General features: G+C 41.7%; 1 protein-coding gene and 2 long non-coding RNA genes across 3 annotated transcripts in view; 1 reads left to right on the plus strand and 2 right to left on the minus strand.

Moving 5' to 3' along the window:
* Positions 1–489: 489 nt before the first annotated feature.
* On the plus strand, positions 490–1,673 carry LOC113467899. Its single transcript, XR_003391823.1, has 2 exons — positions 490–1,008; positions 1,254–1,673. It is a non-coding gene; the product is annotated as an uncharacterized LOC113467899 (long non-coding RNA).
* A 2,088-nt stretch (positions 1,674–3,761) lies between these two features.
* The window catches only part of LOC103510298 (ATP-binding cassette sub-family A member 5-like), a 50,627-nt gene continuing 41,970 nt past the window's right edge, over positions 3,762–12,418 (minus strand). Inside the window, exons 32-33 of the mRNA XM_026824383.1 lie at positions 5,377–5,575; positions 3,762–4,463 (exon numbers count right to left, since the gene is read on the minus strand). Of these exons, the coding sequence (XP_026680184.1) occupies positions 4,354–4,463; positions 5,377–5,575 (309 nt within the window). The 3' untranslated portion in view covers positions 3,762–4,353. The remainder of the gene's footprint in view (positions 4,464–5,376; positions 5,576–12,418) is intronic.
* LOC113467900 lies at positions 5,778–9,506 on the minus strand. The gene is made up of 2 exons (XR_003391824.1): positions 9,024–9,506; positions 5,778–6,067 (listed from the first exon to the last, which is right to left on the minus strand). It is a non-coding gene; the product is annotated as an uncharacterized LOC113467900 (long non-coding RNA).

Genomic DNA, 12,418 nt, shown 5'->3' on the forward strand with positions numbered 1-12,418 from the left:
CCATCCCTAGCATTATCATTCAGAAGTCCCCCCCAGTGGCAGGGACCTCCTCGTCTAAGAAACCTGTGTATAGTCTGATGGATAACAAGAGTGCCGCTGAATCTGATCTCTCTGACAATGACGTACCCCCTCCTCCCCTGAAGAAACCAACCTCCCCTCTCTCCCCCCTGTCACGATCTCCCTCCCCCTCTCTCTCTCGCTCCCCCTCCCCTCCCACGCCGAAGAAAGAAGTGAAGAAGGAGAAGGAGCCGAGTAGCAGTGCCAAGACAAACAAGAAGATGAAGAAACCGAAAGACAAGGAGGTGGAGAGGAAGAAGAAAAGGAAACTGAAGGACGCGAGTGATAGTGATGATAGTGACTCGGACGCCAAGCCCAAGGTTTACAACCTTTAAGTACTGAGCACCGCAGCAGCTAAATACAAAAAATAACTTTCCTAAAGGAAGAAAGGGAGATTCCCAAAGGACTTGGGAAGAAAGGAAGGAAGTGAAGCAACGTCCGCCTGTACAGGAGACATTCAGTCAGAGTCCACCGAGTGTGAAGAACTACAGACGGTCACGCTCCCCGTCACGCTCTGTCTCAAGGTCACGGTCAAGGTCACGCTCTAGATCCTACTCAAGGTCACGCTCAAGGTCATCTCGTTCTATCTCAAGGTCAAAGTCCCGCTCCATCTCAAGGTCACGCTCTCGGTCTAGATCCCCCCTACGGAAACCCGCGGCCCTTCTCTCCCCTCCCCACTCCCTCTCCCCCTCCCCTACCGAAGGGGAAACCCCCCGCACCCTCCCTGACGCCTCCTCCTCCCCCTCTACCTGTTCGTCCCGGCAGTTCTCTCTAGATTACATAGACGAGTTGAAGTCCTTACAGCAACAGATTATGACGCTGGACGATAATAATGAGTTGCAGCGGATTGTGAAGATCATCGCTGAGACAGGAAAGTATGAGATTACGAAGAAGACGTTCGATTTCGACCTGTGCTCGTTGGATTTGAGCACGATTAAACTACTCCAGCAGGTGTTTCCGAGTGAGTCGTGACTGGAATAGAAGACTGTGCCCTTATGCGCGCCTGGTAATGAGGAGGGCGTGGGTTAAATCTCAGATAAAGGATGAAATATCATCCTTAACATTAGTTGAGAAATTGGATAAAATAATTGTAGAAGCTCAACCACCGTATATTGGTTCGAGAAATCATAACAAAAGTACTTGAGACGAGAATAGAAGACTGCTTGGATTTGAGCACGATTAAACTACTCCAGCAGGTGTTTCCGAGTGAGTCGTGACTGGAATAGAAGACTGTGCCCTTATGCGCGCCTGCTAATGAGGAGGGCGTGGGTTAAATCTCAGATGAATGATGAAATATCCTCAACATTAGTTGAGAAATTGGATATAATAATTGTAGAAGCTCAACCACCGTATATTGGTCCGAGAAATCATAATAATAGTACTCGTACTTGAGACGAGAATAGAAGACTGTGCCCCTTCTCAACCTGTCTTGGTCTACGCTTGCCAATCAAGAGGGCGTGGGTTCAATTCCAGCAGAATAATGAAATTTTATCCTCAGCATTTGTTGAGCAATTTGACACGCCGTAGTGACCTTTGGATCTGGAGGTTGGTGGTTCGTGTGGTGACCGGGGAATGTCTTCTTTGACAAGAAGTCTTGTTTAAAGAAATTGGGATTCCGTTTTTTTTTTTCTTTTTTTTAGAGGTGGGAAAATCTTAGAAAGACCCCCAAAATCCAAAAAGCCAAACCTTTGATATGGGGAGTGTGGGATTTCTGTCTCGACACTAGTGAGCCCTACCCACTAAAAACCCAACCTCTTTCTCACAACCTTAGGGCCCCGGGACCAAGGTTTTTTTGCTCAGAAGCTTTAAGAGTGCTTTAAAAGGGACAATGATTGAAAATATGGTGCTTTATGCTGGATTTTAGTTGTACTTGTTGGCATGTAGTCCCGCGACTGGATGGGTCGCTCACTCGGACACCAATCATCCATAGCGTTGCACAACTTCAGTGATCCATCATTAGTGCATTCCGTGTGCTATTGCTGCTGTCATAACGTAAATTGTACTCTTTGATCAAGCAATATGATTGGCTGAAATTTTTTAAATCAACCAATCAGATTGCTTCATACCAGAGTTAAACTTTAACCGAGTTTAAACGCACATTGTGGGATCCCGGCCATTAATACCTAGTTGGAGTTAGAGGTTGAAGATAACGGAAAGAAAAAAACGAAATAATATTATTGATGAAATAAAATTCATAATTATTTACTCTAACGGAGTACATAGTTTATTTTTACAACCTTAAGTACTGAGCACCGCAGCAGCTAAATACAAAAAAATAACTTTCCTAAAGGAAGAAAGGGAGATTCCCAAATGACTTGAAAAGAAAAGAAGGAGGAATCATATCATTTATCAAGTTCCTTTCGGAAATGGAATCGATTCCAATGGTGCGACATCTTGGATTTCCTATAGTTTAGTACAAGGTACAGGCGCGCCATCTTGGATTTCCTATAGTTTAGTACAGGGTACAGGCGCGCCATCTTGGATTTCCTATAGTTCAGTACAGGGTACAGGCGCGTCATCTTGGATTTCCTATAGTTTAGTACAGGCGCGCCATCTTGGATTTCCTCTAGTTTAGTACAGGGTACAGCCGCTATCACACCAAACGAGGGGAAACGAGCTTCAGAAGAGGGGAGATTCAGAAAAGAAAATACAAATTTTACCTACGATCACTATTTTGAACATAAAATGTATTTGTTTGTATTTATTCTTATTGTATTTATATTTAGTGTATTTATATTGTACATTATTTTTTAAAATATCTACCACATTTTGTGCAAGTAATGTTATCTCGAATTTTGACTCGGTGCGGTTTTATACTTTCGTTTAAACTCGGTTTAATAAGCAATCACTGATTGCTTAATCCAAGATTAAAACTTAAACCGAATTTACACTCTGATCGGCGTTACTTTTATACGTACACATTTGTATGTTTTGTAATATTTGTGATTACTCCCCCTGTGATTTTCTTTGTAAAAACTTCATTCATATTTGTTTGAAACGTCCGTGGCCGAGTGCGTATCGCACTAGGCTTGCACGCCGGAGGTCCCTGGTTCGATTCCCGGCGGGGTTGGAGTTTTTCAGAGGAAAAATTCTCGATCTAAGTGTTAAAATGTTTGCCAAGATGTACTTATATTAACCTTGTGAATTTCATGTACATATTGTATTTGATTTTTTTTTTTTTTTCGTTGTCCCCCTTTTAGTCTAATTTCGTACCCCCTCTCTTTCCCTCTCCCTTTCCCCCCTCTTCCTTCCTTTGTTTAACAATGGCTTGAATCCTTTGTTTAACAATGGCTTGAATCCTTTGTTTAACAATGGCGTGAATCCTTTGTTTAACAATAGCTTGAATTCTTTGTTTAACAATGACTTCAATCCTTTGTTTAATAATGGCTTGAATCCTTTGTTTAACAATAGCTTGAATTCTTTGTTTAACAATGGCTTGAATCCTTTGTTTAACAATGACTTCAATCCTTTGTTTAATAATGGCGTGAATCCTTTGTTTAACAAAAGCTTGAATCCTTTGTTTAACAATGGCTTGAATCCTTTGTTTAACAATGGCTTGAATCCTTTGTTTAACAATGGCGTGAATCCTTTGTTTAACAATGGCTTGAATCCTTTGTTTAACAATGGCGTGAATCCTTTGTTTAACAAAAGCTTGAAAAATATTACTAAAAATAGAGAGTAATGAAAATGAAATTTATTATCAATATGGAGTATTTATGAGACTAAAATGAACTAGAAGTTTGAAAGGAATTAATCATCAGTCACAAAATAAACATAAATTCTTATAAACTATGAAAAAGGGATTCCATGTCAAGTACCAATTTATTATAATAGGTGCAAAGAATAAGAAGAAACAAGTCTTATTTTTAGTAAAAATGCCTAAATAAACTATTGAGATAATTGGAATGGAATGAAAAAAATAGGTATAATCTTCTCCTTCTTTCACTTATCCATTTCACATATACCGATTTCAATTGGGAGGTTGGTGGTTTTCGTCACAAATGTCATTCCCCACTTTACACTAACTTGACTTGGACTCGAACCACCAACCTGTAGATTCAGCACCGAGGTTGGTGATTGGTGGCATAGTATAATAGGTATAAAAAAATAATGATAGTGTCCAAATTATACAAACATTGTTCCTAATCATGATTTACAGGATTAATTAATAGAGATATGTACAGAAGAAGACTAAACGATTATTGTTCCGATTTTATCCCTTATGGGAAAGTCACACTTCCGATATGAACGGATCGTTGGAATCGAGTTTCAGGTTTTTCAATTTGAACTTTCATTTCAAACATCTGTGACGGGCTTCTCCTTTTTCGTTTGAGCGAATTTCAAATACACCTGTTCCAATGTGGTCTGGCTGAAACTGTACTCTTCTATGTTCAACTCCGTCTTGGCTGAAAACAAAAAGAAAATGCTACTGAACAGCTGATTCAAGATCACAGTACACAGTGTCCAACACCCACACAAACAAGAACAGCATCAAGTTCAGTCATCTTGAAAAAGCCTAAGAGAGAGGCGAAACTCGAGTCGGTTTCGGAAAATTCCTTAGCACTGTCAAGGTCGAAATCATTTATCATCACGTCACGTGAGCTCCTGGGGTGTCAAAAAAAATGTAGGTACAAGTAGTTCAAAGTTTTCCCATAATATTGTAATGTAGGTAATCTCGTTCAGGACAGCCACACTACCATCACATTACGTCACGTAACGTGATGGTAGTGTGGCTGTTCCGAACAAAATTACCTACAATACTATGGGAAAACTTTCAACTTCATCTATCAGATTCCTCATGACTTCACGTGACGTGACGTGATGGTACTGTGTTTCTACCTTTACTTTACCTTTTTCCAGAGCCACAAACGTGTCAGCCAGTGAAGTAACAGTCCTGAGGGATACTGAACACAATCCGATCAACGAATTCCTCTTACACATTGGCGTTATATCGGAACACGTGAGCTCACGTGACGTTATGATAGTGTCTCTACCTTTACTTTACCTTTTTCCAGAGCCACAAACGTGTCGGCCAGTGAAGTGACAGAGTCCTGAGGGACACTAAACACAATCCGATCCACAAATTCCTCTTCTACATTGGCGTTATAGCGGAACACGTGAGCTCACGTGACGTTATGATATTGTCTCTACCTTTACTTTACCTTTTTCCAGAGCTACAAATGTGTCGGCCAGTGACATAACAGAGTCCTGAGGGACACTAAACACAATCCGATCCACAAATTCCTCTTCTACATTGGCGTTATAGCGGAACACGTGAGCTCACGTGACGTTATGATATTGTCTCTACCTTTACTTTACCTTTTTCCAGAGCTACAAACGTGTCAGCCAGTGAAGTGACAGAGTCCTGAGGGACACTAAACACAATCCGATCCACAAATTCCTCTTCCACATTGGCGTGATTCTGGAATAGTTTGGACACGAGATGTTTGATCTGGGCGGCTTTGGAGTTTTGAGGTGCCGAAGTCCTGTGTTGAGATTCAGGTGCGGCTGAGGAGTTCTGAAATAAGATTTGTAAAAATGTAAAAAAAAATAGGGGGGGTGGTCCGCGAAGTGATCCTGATTTTCGGAAGTGGTCCGCCAGCCAAGGCTTATTGGGAACCCCTGCTTTACACTAACTTGACTTGGACTCGAACCACCAACCTGTAGATTCAGCACCGAGGTTGGTGGCATAGTAAATAGGTATAAAAAAAATAATAATAGTGTCCAAATTATACAAACATTGTTCCTAATCATGATTTACAGGATTAATTAATAGAGATATGTACAGAAGAAGACTGAACGATTATTGTTCCGATTTTATCCTTATTGGGAAAGTCACACTTCCGATATGAACGGATCGTTGGAATCGAGTTTCAGGTTTTTCAATTTGAACTTTCATTTCAAACATCTGTGACGGGCTTCTCCTTTTTCGTTTGAGCGAATTTCAAATACACCTGTTCCAATGTGGTCTGGCTGAAACTGTACTCTTCTATGTTCAACTCCGTCTTGGCTGAAAACAAAAAGAAAATGCTACTGAACAGCTGATTCAAGATCACAGTACACAGTGTCCAACACCCACACAAACAAGAACAGCATCAAGTTCAGTCATCTTGAAAAAGCCTAAGAGAGAGGCGAAACTCGAGTCGGTTTCGGAAAATTCCTTAGCACTGTCAAGGTCGAAATCATTTATCATCACGTCACGTGAGCTCCTGGGGTGTCAAAAAAAATGTAGGTACAAGTAGTTCAAAGTTTTCCCATAATATTGTAATGTAGGTAATCTCGTTCAGGACAGCCACACTACCATCACGTCACGTGAACTCATAGGGAGTCAGAAAAATGTAGTTCAAAGTTTCCCCATAATATTGTAGGTAATTTCGTTCAAGACAGCCACACTACTATCACGTGACGTACACCTCTGTGACTCCCCATGACTTCACGTAAGGTGATGGTAGTGTGTTTCTACCTTTGGTTACTGTACTACTAACAAAGATTCTGCTATTTATTCTTCTGCCCAAGATAAGCATAATAATAAGCACGTACTTTAGACAAAGCCCTTAGTAAAAAAAAAAAAAAAACCTGGTGTGAACATCACACGATTTTCTGTTACATTTTATTACATGTCTGATGGTTGCTCTGCTCCTGAGAGAGAGAGAGTATACAATTTTTACTGTGAACTTTCTAGATCTATTATGACTGTATTCTATACGTTGAACTAATTACAAAATTTCGGATTATGATAGGTGATTATTCCGTTATTCTAGGAACATATTTATATAGGTACATAGGTACTTACTGGGAAAGCATACAAAGTTTCATCACTCTACGACAGCCCGTTCTCGGGATACCTATAGTTTAGTACAGGGTACAGGCGCGCCATCTTGGATTTCCTATAGTTTAGTACAGGGTACAGGCGCGCCATCTTGGATTTCCTATAGTTTAGTACAGGGTACAGGCGCGCCATCTTGGATTTCCTATAGTTTAGTACAGGGTACAGGCGCGCCATCTTGGATTTCCTATAGTTTAGTACAGGGTACAGGCGCGCCATCTTGGATTTCCTATAGTTTAGTACAGGGTACAGGCGCGCCATCTTGGATTTCCTATAGTTTAGTACAGGGTACAGGCGCGCCATCTTGGATTTCCTATAGTTTAGTACAGGGTACAGGCGCGCCATCTTGGATTTCCTATAGTTTAGTACAGGGTACAGGCGCGCCATCTTGGATTTCCTATAGTTTAGTACAGGGTACAGGCGCGCCATCTTGGATTTCCTATAGTTTAGTACAGGGTACAGGCGCGCCATCTTGGATTTCCTATAGTTTAGTACAGGGTACAGGCGCGCCATCTTGGATTTCCTATAGTTTAGTACAGGGTACAGGCGCGCCATCTTGGATTTCCTATAGTTTAGTACAGGGTACAGGCGCGCCATCTTGGATTTCCTATAGTTTAGTACAGGGTACAGGCGCGCCATCTTGGATTTCCTATAGTTTAGTACAGGGTACAGGCGCGCCATCTTGGATTTCCTATAGTTTAGTACAGGGTACAGGCGCGCCATCTTGGATTTCCTATAGTTTAGTACAGGGTACAGGCGCGCCATCTTGGATTTCCTATAGTTCAGTACAGGGTACAGGCGCGCCATCTTGGATTTCCTATAGTTTAGTACAGGGTACAGGCGCGCCATCTTGGATTTCCTATAGTTTAGTAAGGAGACGGGATAGCAGAAAGCCAGCCGTTTCGAGAACGCCCTCCAGGATAAAATCCGCCCCGGGTGGAAATCGAACCCGCAGTTACAAAGCAGACATGCTACCATCCGAGCTAACTAGGCTGGCTACCAAAGAGTTTATTGAGAACAAAATTTCACGCCTTTACTTGTATTCGAATCCTTGACTACCTTATTACCAGAGGGGGTCCTGAGCGAGCTCTCTGACCTGGATGGTACCTCTTGGTGTCCTCTTAATGATTCCATCAAGGCCCGGGGATAGCAGTATTGAGATAAATACACAAAAAGGCAACTGAGAGGCTTAGATGTAGGGGCAAACAGCCTTAAAGAATGGGTTAAGCTTATACAAATACGAATCTACCTCATCACCAGGCTGTTTCGTACTTACCAGAATTGGATAATTGGGTAGGTACTTCTTCAGAAGTCACGTCAATGGAAGATTCCAAAAGAACTGGCACAAACGAGCAGTGACCAGTGTTATTATAGGGTTAGGTTAAGAGCAAAAAGAAGTTTTCACAATGAGAGCAGTGATTAGTGTTATTATAAGGTTAGGTTGAACAAGAAAGAGTTTTCTTTTTCACTGTCGTGGTTTCTGAGTAATTACCCAAAATCGTACAACGAAACTGTGTCAAGAGGTTTGACAGAGGGAACTGTAACTTCTAAGGTCTTAGTGTCCCGAAAGCGGAGAAAGAAGGAAGGCAGGGTAGGAGAAAGCCAGCCGTTCCGAGAACGAACCTTATCTGTTTAGGATAAAATGAGTCCCGGGCGGTCGCTAATAATCTCACCTGGGAATATCACTGTTGGGCACTCCCCGTATAGCGGCGTAGGTTTCCATGTGCTCCCTCAGAGTGATGTTGCTCCAGAGAGCGTTGTGTTGGGGACAGTAGCCGATCAGATGGAACGCGGTGCCGAAGTTCGTGGTGATGTTGTGGCCCCCGATTTGAACCTGGGGATTTTGGACGGAAACATGCTCTAAATTATTATTTTTCTCTAAGAAAGGAGACGGGGATCCACAAATTCCTCTTCTACATTGGCGTTATAGCGGAACACGTGAGCTCACGTGATGTTATCATAGTGTCTCTACCTTTACTTTACCTTTTTCCAGAGCTACAAACGTGTCAGCCAGTGACATAACAGAGTCCTGAGGGACACTAAACACAATCCGATCAACGAATTCCTCTTCTACATTGGCGTTATAGCGGAACACGTGAGCTCACGTGACGTTATGATAGTGTCTCTACCTTTACTTTACCTTTTTCCAGAGCTACAAACGTGTCGGCCAGTGAAGTGACAGAGTCCTGAGGGACACTAAACACAATCCGATCAACGAATTCCTCTTCTACATTGGCGTTATAGCGGAACACGTGAGCTCACGTGATGTTATGATAGTGTCTCTACGTTTACTTTACCTTTTTCCAGAGCTACAAACGTGTCAGCCAGTGACATAACAGAGTCCTGAGGGACACTAAACACAATCCGATCAACGAATTCCTCTTCTACATTGGCGTTATAGCGGAACACGTGAGCTCACGTGATGTTATGATAGTGTCTCTACGTTTACTTTACCTTTTTCCAGAGCTACAAACGTGTCAGCCAGTGACATAACAGAGTCCTGAGGGACACTAAACACAATCCGATCAACGAATTCCTCTTCTACATTGGCGTTATAGCGGAACACGTGAGCTCACGTGATGTTATGATAGTGTCTCTACGTTTACTTTACCTTTTTCCAGAGCTACAAACGTGTCAGCCAGTGACATAACAGAGTCCTGAGGGACACTAAACACAATCCGATCAACGAATTTTAAGTAATGAGCAGACTTAGGATTTTAATCCTAATTCAGAGTGAAAGGAGTCGAGGTGAATTTTCCTTTCGGAAACTGAGACGATCCCTCCCCTTTTCTGAAGCTCAATTTCCCCTCTTTCAAAGGAAAATACGGGAATTAGTTCAACCACCAGGTGGCGTGGTAGCGCACTCCTTGTGTCAAGGGCCCTAAATCGCCTTCGGTCCGGAGTCTCCTGCTGCAAATATAACACAAAGCTATGGGGGTACGAAGAGGATGCAACCTGCGGATGCGGCAGTGAGCAGACGCATGAACATCTCCTGGTATGCGGCCAAATGGAGACGACATGCACTCACGCAGATCTCCTTGCGGCAAACGAGAGGGCAATTTACGTCTCAAATTACTGGGGAAGAAAGATTTGATGAGAAAGAAGAGGTGAGAGGGCAATTTACGTCTCAAATTACAGGGGAAGACAGATTTGATGAGAAAGAAGAGGACACGGAAAGTAAGTAAGCAAGTAAGTAAGTAAGTAAGTAAGTAAGTAAGTAAGTAAGTAAGTAAAGTAAGTAAGTAAGTAAGTAAGTAAGTAAGTAAGTAAGTAAGTAAGTAAGTAAGTAAGTAAGCTATGGCTATAAGGATATGTATCCTAAATATATACAGCCCCTTGTGTAACTGACTGACTCACTCACTCACTCACCCATACAAATTCTAACCCACTTCTAGATGAGCGGTTTTCACCATTGGATTCCTTATTTTTTGTACATAGTAGTGACATGAGTGAGAGTAGTATCCTCGGAGTGATAGTTACTCACCTGAATAGTAGTGACATGAGTGAGAGTAGTATCCTCGGCGGCCTTTCTCATTTCTCTCTCCCTCCTTTCCTCATCTTTACTTCTTCTTCTTCTTTTTCTCTCATTCGTCTTTTCTACCATCTTTTTGTAGCTCTCTTTCTCTCATCCCTCTCTTTTTATCGCTCTGTGTGTTTTTTTTCTCTCTTTCACACATCCTCTCTTCGTCCTTATCTCTCTCTCTTTCTTTCTTTCTTTCTCTTTTCTCTCCCCCTCCACCTCTCTCTCTCTCTTCCTCTTTTCTTTCCCCTTCTCTCCCTCCCTTCCTATTTCTCTCCCTTTCTCTCTCTCTCTCCCTCCCTTCCTTCTTTATCTCATTCTCTCTCTTCCGTCTTTTTCTCTCCCCTTCTCCCCCTCCTCGCTCTCTTTCTTCTTTTCTTCTTTCTCTCCCTCCCTCTTTCTCTCACATGTTCTTCAGTCATAACCTTACTATGTTCCTGTGTTGTTAACATTAAATAGAAAAAGAAAAAGATAAAAAAAACGATTATAAATAAAAAAAATAAATGTTCAATGGATGTTTTATATTAAAGTATTGCATATGCATTAATTGAAGTGTATTTTTTCTCTCTCTCAAAGGCGGAAACACACCACACCGTCCTCACGTCACTTGAACTCACGTGACTTAAGGGCAGTGTGGCTATCATGAACGAAACTACATACAATACAGTCGAACCTGTCTAAGTGGGAATCTAAGGGACCAACAATTTTTTCCCAGTTATCCAGGTTTCCCAGTAAAGAAGTGTCCTATTTAGAGAGGTTGCCATGAAGGGGCCACGATTTTTTTCCCAGTTATTCAGGTTTCCCACTTAGACGAGTCCCACTTAGACAGGTTCGACTGTATTATGGGAAATCTTGGAACTAGAACTACATCTTTCTGACTCCCCATGAGCTCACGTGACGTGACGTGATGGCAGTGTGTTTCTACCTTAACTCTAGTTACCACTATCCGTTCCGATCACGCTCCAGTCACAATACGTTCAATGAACGGTCATATATTTTACAGGCGATTTGATAGGAACATAACGTAAATTGTACTCTTTGATCAAGCAATATGATTGGCCGAAATTTTTTAAATCAACCAATCAGATTGCTTCATACCAGAGGTAAACTTTAACCGAGTTTAAACGCACATTGTGGGATCCCGGCCATTACCCAGTTGAAGTTAGAGGTTGAAGATAACGGAAAGAAAAACGAAATATTATTGTTGAATAAAATTCATAATTATTTACTCGGAGTACATAGTTTATTTTTACAACCTTAAGTACTGAGCACCGCAGCAGCTAAATACAAAAAATAACTTTCCTAAAGGAAGAAAGGGAGATTCCCAAAGGACTTGAAAAGAAAGGAAGAAGAATCATATCATTTATCAAGTTCCTTTCGGAAATGGAATCGATTCCAATGGTGCGACATCTTGGATTTCCTATAGGTTAGTACAGGGTACAGGCGCGCCATCTTGGATTTCCTATTGTTTAGTACAGGGTACAGGCGCGCCATCTTGGATTTCCTATTGTTTAGCATGTAAGTAGGTATGTTGCAAATAGTGCAATAGTCCTAAATTAAAATGGACGAGGCACATAAGGGATCAGGAAGAGACCGCCTTAAGGTATGTTGCAAATGTTCAGAATGTTCAGATAAAGATTAAGTAAATACTTGTTTAGTACTTTTTCATCTCGCATCTTCATATTTACCTCTTCCTTGGCACTTTCAAGTTAGAAATTAATACACTATCACGTCACGTGACGTCACGTAAACTCGCGTGGCGTTAGGGCGAAGTGGCTATCATGAAATCACCTGGGTACTGTATTGTGGGAGAACTTTGAACTACTTACATCTTTCTGACCCCCCATGAGCTCCCGTAAAGTGATAGTAGTGTATTAATATGTTTCTACCTTTACATGACTCACTTGAGATTACATTCTTTTTCGATAATAATTTATTATGGTGAGCTGAATATTAATACCTGAGTTGGCCTTGCACCATGATGCCTACTCTGGAACACAGAGCATCTGCTTCCT

The sequence above is a fragment of the Diaphorina citri genome, unplaced genomic scaffold (assembly GCF_000475195.1).
Source record: "Diaphorina citri unplaced genomic scaffold, Diaci psyllid genome assembly version 1.1 scaffold580, whole genome shotgun sequence".
Classification (NCBI taxonomy): domain Eukaryota; kingdom Metazoa; phylum Arthropoda; class Insecta; order Hemiptera; family Psyllidae; genus Diaphorina; species Diaphorina citri.